Source organism: Balearica regulorum, chromosome 1 (assembly GCF_011004875.1).
Source record: "Balearica regulorum gibbericeps isolate bBalReg1 chromosome 1, bBalReg1.pri, whole genome shotgun sequence".
Classification (NCBI taxonomy): Eukaryota; Metazoa; Chordata; class Aves; order Gruiformes; family Gruidae; genus Balearica; species Balearica regulorum.
The window spans coordinates 39,518,219-39,529,047 of record NC_046184.1 but is presented as its reverse complement, the minus strand read 5'-3'; the positions used below and the strand labels follow the sequence as shown (position 1 = coordinate 39,529,047).

The 10,829-nt window shown below is 42.0% G+C and overlaps 1 protein-coding gene across 2 annotated transcripts; it reads right to left on the bottom strand.

Moving 5' to 3' along the window:
* Window positions 1-4,113: 4,113 nt before the first annotated feature.
* On the bottom strand, window positions 4,114-10,640 carry SLC35E3 (solute carrier family 35 member E3). 2 transcript variants are annotated; one of them, XR_012834163.1, is made up of 6 exons: window positions 10,128-10,628; window positions 9,833-9,943; window positions 8,112-8,270; window positions 7,824-7,893; window positions 7,093-7,175; window positions 6,593-6,621 (listed from the first exon to the last, which is right to left on the bottom strand). XR_012834163.1 is itself a non-coding variant. In XM_075746278.1 (5 exons), exons 1-5 carry the CDS (start codon window positions 10,515-10,517, stop codon window positions 6,435-6,437), a joined length of 930 nt encoding a protein of 309 aa, XP_075602393.1. In that variant the 5' UTR covers window positions 10,518-10,640; the 3' UTR covers window positions 4,114-6,434. The 2 variants fall into 2 exon arrangements, 1 of the variants encoding a protein (XP_075602393.1); XM_075746278.1 differs by lacking the exon at window positions 7,824-7,893 and having other exon boundaries at window positions 4,114-6,621; window positions 10,128-10,640.
* Window positions 10,641-10,829: the final 189 nt, after the last annotated feature.

Here is a 10,829-nt window from a genome sequence, read left to right as displayed (position 1 = left end):
AGCAGCTTTTTCATTCGGCTCTGAGACAGAAACCTAAGTGGAATCAACATGTGCACATGTAATACATTACAAGATCTTAATCAAAGGGTTTAATATGCAACTCCAGTGTATTGTAAAACAAAACATTAGGTCACTGCAGTTAGTTATGCAACAGAAAATAGAAGCGTGCATTACTTGTTCCCCAAAGAGTAAGGAGGATTAAAAACCGTTATGGTATGTTAAACAGCATACCTAATTTAGTTGGAGACAAAAAAAATGTCAAACTTGTCAACTATGCAGCTTCATTTCTGGAAACATTGAGCACATGCCATTCTGCATTAAGTACCATCGAAAGGGAACAAGTTCACACTGACAAATCTGGCCCTGCTATTCAGATGCCTAATCATGGAGTTAAGCATCTAAACTTACACCTTATATTTAAAAACCTGCCTAGAGGTATATGTGCTGTATACACCTCACAGTTGCCTCTTAATCCACTGTCTCTTTTTTTTTTTTTAAAAATACACAGCCACCTCTGTTCTGTGGTCCCAGTAGCCACGATTACTCCATGTGCTTTGCCCAACCAAAACACAGCTTCTTTCAGCAAGTTTGCTTCTCAGCCTCTGCTTTGTATGAAAGCAAACAAATACAACTGTTTTCTGTGCCAAGGTCATAAAAAATTACATTCTTATGCTGTGCTTCAACCAGAGATCTCCTCCTTGCACTTCCTGGATGTGACACAGCCATCTATGGTTCTAAAAATAATCCTGCTCTTTTCTGACACACTCTTAGCCTGCACGTGCATCCTGCATGTGCTAGTTGCCCACATGGTCGTGCTGGACTTCTTGGAGCTCCTTAAATATAACCATGTGCCTTCAAATGAAAGGCTTGTATTCATATTCCTGTGAAGCCACTACCAAATCAGAGTATAGTTTAGCAATGTTAATCCTCACGCAGCCTTTGGATCATCCCCACTACTTGCTTCTAAATACATAATTTACTTCCGTTATATTATTTTTAATCTGTCCATGTCTATTCCTGCCTTTCCATTATCAAGGCAGGATATTGTGCCTATTAGGTACCGAGCTACTGCAGCTGGGAAGGCACATGCAACTCCTGAGCTGGTGAATTCCCTCTTAATTCAGGTTAATCTGACTCATCCTGTATTTTAAGCAAAATTTTTTTCTAGATTGGAAGGCAGTCAAGGGTCCCTCGGTAAAAGAAAAGAAAAAGCAAAACTGGGTGAGGTCAATATATTTACGTGCACAGTGAATTCAATTCCTGTCTCAATTCTAGAATTCCCTAGAATATAGCGTAATTATACTTCAATACAGTATATATATTTTATATTTTTTTTTTTCCTTCTGAAACAGGAAAGGGAGCTTTCTTATGCACCTACTGAAAGGAAATGACAAAGACTAAAATTTGAAAGGATGAGTAACTGCCTTGCAACTAAAACAACGAAAAGGGATCCCATTTCCCCTTTCTTTAGTTCTTGATGAACGGCAGATTGTGACTATGACCCTTTGGGCTGGGTTGGATTCACTACAGTGAGGCTGACTGGACACTGCCGTTACACGAGGCAATGGGAGTATATTCTACTCCCCAAGGTCCATCACACCTTTCACATACTGGAGGAAGACAGGAGCACGATCCAAGTCAGATGAAAGCAGAAACAGCGACTTCAGCTCTGTAGGGCAAGGTGGTATGTTTTCATTGGACCAACTGATACAGTTGAAAAAAAAGCAGACCAGTTTTCAGGAACACAAACCCTCCTTCACTAAGCCCAGCCTCACTGGGCAAAGGGGAGGCGGAACAGTAGCTCCCTTCTCTCAGAAAGGTTAACCATCACTGTGGGACGCATCAGGCAAAGATTTGATACTGACTGAATCCAGCTATTTATTTTTTTGCATGTCGTATTTTCAATTTTTATATTATTAAAAGCTAGTTTAAACTAAATTTGTCAACTACTGCAGCACAGCAAGAATTGCGTTCTTTGCAATACCTGCCTGGAGATAAACCCACACCTCACCCCACTGCTTAGCGCAGGTCTTTTTGGTGAGATGTCTCTGTGTCTTAGAATAGGATTTCTCATTACCCAAGATTGTATCAGCTCCTGCTGCTAAGTTTTTCACTTCATGTTCTTACCCTTCTGTGGCTGACATCCTAATCATCTTCGCAGCAACTGAGCTGTCAAATGGAAGGCTGAGACTGTGATCAGAGAGAGCGCACCAGCAAGAAGAGGGTGAATTTGTATCGGGCAGAGAGATTTTGTGCATCTACCTGATTATAACAGTAGAGAAACAAACAGAAAGAGCTGAATCTTTACAGTAGAGCGAAATTCTTGTGCAAAACGAAGTGTCTTCACTATATGTTCAGCCTACCTTTCATTTATTCAACATTCCTTTCTTGTTTTCTCATTAAATAGGGAAGTTGGGTTGTGAATGGCTAACATGTAATTTTAATAGGAAAAAACCCTATAACACAAGCAAACACCTGTGAGTCTGCAATCCAAACTCTGCTTCTTTTAAAATCCAGGTAACACACCAACTATGTAAGTGGGAGCAAAACAGGCATCTTTGGAGAAAAATTTTATTATGAAAGGTGATGAGGGACACTTGAGGCCTGCTCTCCAGATTCCCTTAAACTGCAAGCCTCACATTTGCTGTTAAAAGCAAGAAGATAAAAAGATCTCTCGCTATCAGCGAGCCTTCTTTTTCCTTTCCTAAGCACATTGGTGAATTTCAGGCTAGACGGTTCTAAATCACTGCTAAATACATTAACAGTATGCCTGTGTTTAGTAGCATGGTATTGCTCAAGGGCAAGCCCAACTCTATATACAGCCAATTACAAAATCCATCATTAACTTTTGATAGATTTTGCAGAACATGACAAACTAGACATGGGGTAGACATTAGCTGTACTCAAAATGTTATAAAACACTCTTCTGAAGCTCCTACTATATAAGACATTATAAAAAAATGTGATTTTTACCTTAATACTTAACCAGTGTTGACTACCACTAACATTTTAAAGAAGTTCAATAAAAACTATGGGTAGCCCAAACAAGGCTTTAATGTTGCTTTAGCCCCAGGGCCATCACTGGGCATTCATTTTCAAGAAGTGAGACAGAAAGAGGATACATTCCTGCTGAATTGCAGCTCTGTCTGAAGGTAGACTTCCCACAAGACAAACCTCCCTTTCATACACGTAACAGCAGCACACGACTCTCCTTCAACCTCAAGCCTGAGAGAGTAGCTGTTCACCCATCAACGGGAAAACTCTGGCAGAGTGCCCCCACAGCCTGCAAGAACTTAGCAAGTCACACAAAACCAGATGCAAAATCTGTCAAACAAGTGCTCAGTTACCAAAGCTAAAGGTAACACAAAGCTTTGAACTGAGTATCGCTTAAGTGAAGGCATATTTCCTATTTCTTTGGGGAAAATGAGAAAACTTTGTGTATGTTGCTCTAAAGTGTTTTCAGGGACAAAGGCTAGCGAAGATAACTTGCCACCAGTCACATGTACTTTAATCAGAATCATCTGGATCTGCTCCAATTTTTAAATGACACCCTGCTATCTATGCTAGCTTTTCCACTGGAACTGAAGCTTTTTAAAGTAAAGAATGCCAATATAAGCAGCAAAGCCCTCGATGGCAGAAGAGGACCAAGGTCCATCCTGTTACCACTGTTCACTCATATGTAGACTATGAAGTAAAATGAAAAGCAGAAAGTAAACACCAGGCTTTGTACAGTATGGCTCCAATTGCGATGGCACACACAAGGTGATGACTACATATTGTTAAAGATGCCAAGTCTCTGATTTCTCCTTCAGGAAAGCCAAAACTGAATGAAATGCACATAATTAGCAGGAAAACATATTAAAGTGATACAGTGAAAACTAGAACAAGCAAGTTTCCCACCAGAGATGTGTCAGTAATTTTTAGAAGACTCCAACTTTACCTCAGGATTTAAAAGTTCCCTCATTTGTGTCATAAGTTTAGCCGCAAAACATGCAAACTCCTCCAAGTATTTATACAGACAGAAATTCCAGTGGCACCATTTTGTCTTACACACACCTAGACCCCTAAAGTGTACGCAATTCAAGCAGAAGTTGGAAAAAAGACAGGAACAACTTTTATCCCCTGCAATAAGCAGATATCAGTCAAGTGATTAAAAATTTATTCCCACCCTACACATGGTATCCAAAGAAACAATACATACAAAGATCTATTTATCCCACGATTACACAAGTCTTCTGGATTTAATATTTTGAACCATATGACAAAGTTCAAGGTACTTTATTTGTTCGATACAACAGGTAAATCTCAAAGGAGAGTTCTTGAACATATGAAAAAAAATCATGTCACTGAAGTAACCTTCACTACCTAAACATTCCAGCAACAGACCATATTTATAATGTATTGTTTGAATGATACTGTTAACTTTCTCTTGCAGATCTGCTCCTCTCCTTAAGGAGTCTTTTGTATTTTCCAGACATGGTTGTTTTGTTCATTCTACCACTTTAGATATATTTACATCAGTCTCATCCCAAATATTGTTGCCACACAGGCTTCTAATTAAGTTGCTTTCTAACTGTAAGAGTCTTTGCAGTCTATCTACATTTTAGAAGAACTTGTGCACAGCACAAATTAATGTAAATGGCTTTCTTGGTCTACGTACTGAAGGATATGCATCCAGAGATTGACTGAACACATCTTTCAGTAGTCTAGGTGGTATTCTTAAACTAATTATATAGATTTATAAAAACGTATACAAAAAAATATCCTTGGACCAGTAAAATGTCTAAGACACAGTTGGTAAAGATGTAAAGTTATTCAGGTATTTCTAACTCTGAAATGATATATAGAGTATTATGGTATGAAATAACTTTTTCTTAAATCAAGAACTCTGTAACAGAATAAATAATTTACAAGCTTGAGAAGATCTGCATTGTTTCTTACACAGACTTGTTACCTATATTGTAAAAAGCTTAGAGGAACTAAATATCGTTTCTGTTGGTGGCTGCAAAACTTAAATACCTGTTTTTGTTCACATAACTGCCCTCTCTAAATCTGCTAGAGGTAGATGAAGATAAAACGAATCCCAGAATGAAAGGATTAAGATACTGCAAATAAATTCTAACCCTGCAAATCTAGCGAACATATGTTCTCACCAGATTTACTGAAAGCAGTTATTTTTTTCTTTCTTCTTTTAAATAGAACAGCACTCAACTTCTTCCTTCCACGTTGTCAAAATCAGTGCTTGATACTGTCATAAAATAATATTCAAAGCATTCCTGAATTAGAGCAGAAGCACCTTGCACTCTTCAGTCACTCTGATACATTCCTGGGGACTGTCTGTTGAGGAAACGCTGCCAACCCAGTGCTGCCCAGACAGCCCCCGGGTCTCCCCCCCAAAACAACAGACAAATCTGCAGATCCCACTGAAGGCAACTCTTGCGGAAAGCTGCAGGAGCAAGGGAGGTGGGACTGAAGACGGGGAGAGAGAACCAGGCCAACCTTTACGTCCATTTCAGATGGTGACCATGCCGAACATTTCTCCAAAAATATTTTTAGCATGGGTGTCTACATGCAAGGGCTGCAAAATTATTTGGTTATTACCACAAAATCAGAGATTTTGTTAGGCTCATGAGTATTTACAAGATCTCATGTAAAGCCTTGGTTGTGGCATTGAGGAAATTAGACAGCAGTAACAGAATTTTCTAAGACATGAATGACTTCGTTAATGTCCTGATGGACCAAAAGAAAAATTTGAGATGAACTATTTAGATCCCATTTCCTACTTTTTTATAGCTTGGCCTGTGGCTTCAAGTTTTCCAATGTCTCCTCTAGTCTCTCTCCACCCGTAATTTTATCTACTTTCTTCAGTCAAAATCTATCAATGTGTTGAAGCCAAACATATATAAGAAAGCGTACAAGAAATAAGAATGAGCTTGACGGCTCTTTTTAACAGTACTGAACAAAGTATGTTTCCTCTTCATCGTTCACCAGACAAAAAGGAGGAAGCATCACTACATACCAGAACATCTGCATCAAAGTGCCTCCAAGTTTCTTCACAACAGCAATACTGGCACGATCACAAAGGCAGGATTCCTTTTCTTTTTCTGTGTTATTACTGTAGCCATCATCATCTCATTTGGTATGCAAAAAATATAATTACTTCAGTATAATTTCCACAGCGATTTGAAGTGTGCCTTTTTCTCTTTTAAGTTACCATTTAAATTTAATGAAAACGATAGGACGGACTGAGATGGCAAAACCCCAGCGTTTTACATAATTCAGTTCATTTGGTTTAGTTACAGAATAACGATCCTGGCGGTTAAACTAAAACCGTAGATCTAAATGAACGAGGCAATTTTGTGCATTCTAGAATCAATGCATATTTAAATACTTGTTTTCCTTCACAATATTGTTAATCTCCAGAAACCCTTGCTTTATGGACGCTGAACCAATTTACTCTTGCTGCTTTCCTGCTCGCTAAGCTTGAAGTGGGTGTAAGCTAAAATGCCCAACAACGTGCAGAGAATCCCAAGGCCTTGATTAACAGACAGTGGATCCTTAAATAAGAGGCACCCTCCCAGGAGGGTGATGCAGAACTTGAAATGTCCAAACATGTTATACCTAGACATCTGTTAAGGATCATAGCAAATATCAGTATTATTTTTTGTAAAAAGAAACACTTGGGGAACTTCATTAATTACATCCAAAGCATGCAACGGTACATCACATTGACTTCAACTCACGCAACTTTCCCGCATCTCTGCAGCTACGAGAATTAACCTCCACCTAAAGCCTTTCACCCGTCCTACACCACAAGCTAACTGACACGTCAACACTTCCTCAAGGCAACCAAAGTGTGGGTAAATATTCTTTGTAGGTAGGAAGGTCATGTCAGTAAGTTAACTGCCACTATCTACAAAAACCCCAAACAAAGAAACGAAATACACTAAAACATGAACGTGCTTTTCCACCTTCATCATTTAAGATAAAGCAGGCAGATTACCAAACAATTTTCCCACAGTAAATCAGCTCAAATGAATGCTAACATAATTATATGGAAACAGGAGAAACAACTAATGTTACAAAGGATACGTGACAGGTGATGTATTTCCAATGATCCAGTAAATGGACAAGTTTACCATAAAGGCTATTATTCCAGACAGCAGTACCATTATCTGTGGATTAATGGACAGTCAGTAATTTGACACGCTTTTGGCCATTTGTAGATACATTTCAGGTTATTTAGTTTGTTTCCTTTACTTTCAACTGCAAAATATCAGGCAAGAAAAACATACGGAGAACAAAAATAGAAACAGCTTCAAATCAGTACAGACATCGGTGATGTGTGTAAGTAGCTCACAGTACGATGTCCATAAATATATACTGATATAACCACAAGCCTGTTCTCCTTTACTCTCAGTGAGCTTTTAAGAGTGATTTGGAAAATCTGGCTACTCATACACATAGAGGCTGTATTCTTTACCTTTGAGACAATGTTTTATTTATGGTCATAACAAAAACTATTCTGGAAAAATATCCAATTTTATTATAGTGAATACTTGCTATGTCATTCACAAACTCCAGCGCTACGAGAAATGACCCATCATTGAGCAGCACGATCAGCCATGGTAAGAATATGCCACTGGCTCTTTTTTGGATAGAAGGATAAAGAGAGAAATTATAGCCTTGGTGAAAATAAACTAGCAGTTCTAGAGAACAACCAATGCTGGCATCCTTCCACAGAAGAGGAGTTGAGAGTGTCAAAAAGTGAGCATGCGTATCTTTTCTGAGTGGACAGTAAGAGCTGGAACTAGGGCATTTACATATTTTTAATTTAATACACTAGGGGAAGCTTCTGGATTTTGTCAGATTTTCCTGTTGTTCAGGTGCCCTCTAAACAGAAACAAGAATAAGGAGGTAAATCAGTTGACAGACAGACTCCTCTAGGAGAAAGTGGGGCAGACACAACAAGTGTTTGTTTCTCTTGCACATGCCTGTCTCATCATAGTCAATGACTGTACAAAAATCTGTTTCATAAAAAACAGATCTTGTTATCAAATTTAACTACATCTATAATGATTATTTATTTTAAGAGTCAATAAAAGCCTTACCACAGCAGAAAGCGTCCAGGGCCCAAATATTCCCCCTTCTCCAAAGACTGGCTCGAAGAAGGGTATGATGAACAACAACATAGCTGAGGACATTGGTGCCTGATAGTACAGCAACTGCATAGAGTTTACCTGCAATTCATGCTGCTTAGCTCCTACCCACTAAAACCAAAAGAGAAAGCTGTTAAACATGAGAAAAAGAAAAACAAACACAAATGGAAAACTTGAGCAAAAGGAAACTGGCTACTAACACAGAGGGAGTCTCATGTGGACAATACTACGTAAACAGCCTGTTGAGCATCTTCCACTTTTGCCTAACCAGAGGCCTGCATGTCTGTCTCCTGTGAGCACACAAGCAGTAGAGCGCAGTGAAGCAAGGGGGAAAGCGTATGCAGGGGCAGTGAAAACCCCCTAACATGCCTAAGCTTTCCTTCTACCACAGCCTGGGGGTAAGGTGTTATACTTGAGGAAGAACAAAAAAATAGCAGAACTGGGACGAAAATGCCAGCTGCCTTTTATTCTCGTGATAAATTCCAGATCCTGTCTGTGATAGAGCTGAGCACCTTTGCCTAAGCAGAGATCTGCTTTTGCTCCTTCTCACTTTCCTCCACACAGAAGATAACAAAACCAGTAAAGAATTGGCTTGATTTTGCCAGTTTATTTAAAATTTACTGGATTTCATTTCAATATTGACTGTAACTGACTATAACTTGGATTTTCAATGTAGCATGCTTTAAGAGACGTTAGTTATCTATGAAGACAGATGCAAAAGGATGCACCTTTACATCATATTGAAGAGCGACGCTTAATATAAATACTTCGTAAGTCACGTTCATCGGCGATATGGATTCCAGTGTATACAATAGAAACTTGCTAAGTGGGTTTTTTTAAAGCTACAGGGTAATTTCACTCAGGTACTATCATTTCTCCAGGATACGCACCATCACCTAAAGTTACTAGACAGCATCTCTTGCCTCCTCCTGCCCCAAAACAGGACAAGAGACTGTTATTTATCATCTTGTGCAGGTCAAAAAGCCTTGCTTCTTTTGGAGGCACAGCACCTCTATTACAAAGAAACTCACGTTTAAATGGATGCTGACTATCACATCAACATGACAGTGGACTGACTTGGGAGGCTTTTAAATCATGGCACTTGTTAGTGCAATGTTACAGCAGAAAGGGCTAAGGCAGTCCTTGGACTTACCTATTTTTTCAACCATAATCAGCCAGAAAGGTTATATTGTGCCTGTAATTGGCATTAATACACTCTCTACAAAAGCACCTTAGACTGTGTACAGTCGAAATTGAAGAATGCTGATGATATGTGAATAGCTCAACGACAAACCATGGTATTAACTAAGGACTGGAAAATGGCCTTTCTAGGGAAAGGCCCAAATGCAAGGCACTTGCTTCAGCAAGGAGAGAACCCGTGCTCTCTAGAAAAACAGAGTTTTACCCATGGAAGCAATCTTTATCCCTTGAAAATACGCTCATGACCACATTAAAGGTGACACCCCAATTTTTAGCAGCGAGGATGATCAATTCCTTAAACGACTTACCAATAGTTGTGGTGGATTATCACAATTATTATTGTTTTTAAATAAATAATAGAGTATGGAGGGTTTCCTACAAGGCTAGGTGCAGTTTAAATCTGATCTAACCGAGGGACAGCAGCTTGAAGACCAACCACCACAACGCTCCCGCCCTCTCCGGCCATTACCCACCACTTGGTAGAGGGAGGTCACCAGGACGCCCAAGGTGGCGAACACCATCCCGAGAACGCTGAACTTCACGTCGTAGTAGGAGTTGAGGAAGACGCCCAGAGTAATGGGGACCTGTGGAGGTGAAGAGAAGGGTTTTAAACCGGATCGCTGCCATCGGCGTCGCCTCAGGCCGGGCGGGCGGAGGGGGGGGGGGGGGGGGCGCGGGGTTCCCCGCGCCCCCCCCCCCTCCTCCGCCCGCCCGGCCTGAGGCGACGCCTGCCCCTTCCCGCTCCCCTCAGCCCCGCCGCTTCCTCACCAGGGTAAGCTTGATACGGAGAGGAAACGTCTTTCCATAAGCCAGGCTCTGGATGACCACGATGACCGGCGTGGTCATGGCTTTAGCCAACTGGTAGGTACCGATGGTGTTGCTCTGCAGGGAGAGGTTGGTGAAGACGACGAAACCGCAGAAGCTGAGGGCCAACGGCAGCACCTGGGAGGGCTGTAGGCTCTTGGGGGAGAAGGCGCCGAGCGCCTGGCAGAGGTAGAGGCCGAGCCAGGTGATGGCGAAGTGCACCAGGGTGAGGCTGAGGTTGGGGAAGCCCAGCCGCACGTACAGCCACTTGTTCAGGAAAACGATGCAGATGGAAGCGGCCAGATTCACCAACAACCCCGCCGCCAGCCGACCCTGCGCCGGCATCCAGCCCATGGCGTCCCCGCGGGGACGGGCAGCAGCGGGCCGAGGGCAGCCCGCCGGCCCCCAGCGAACCGGCCCGGCCGCCGCCGCTGCCTGCCCCTGCCCCCGCCCCCGCCGGGACACGTGGGCTCGAGCCTTCCGGTGGCCCCGCCCGCCCCAGCCCAGCCCCGCGGGCGGAGCTGCCGCTACCGGCCCGCCGCCGAACGGCTCTGCCCGCCCGCGGGGCTACCGGACAAAGCGGGGGCGGGAAGCTGCAGCCGCCGCTACCGGGAGCAGGAGCAAGAGGCACAGGGAGAACGCGCCCTACGGCCACCCACGCCAAGG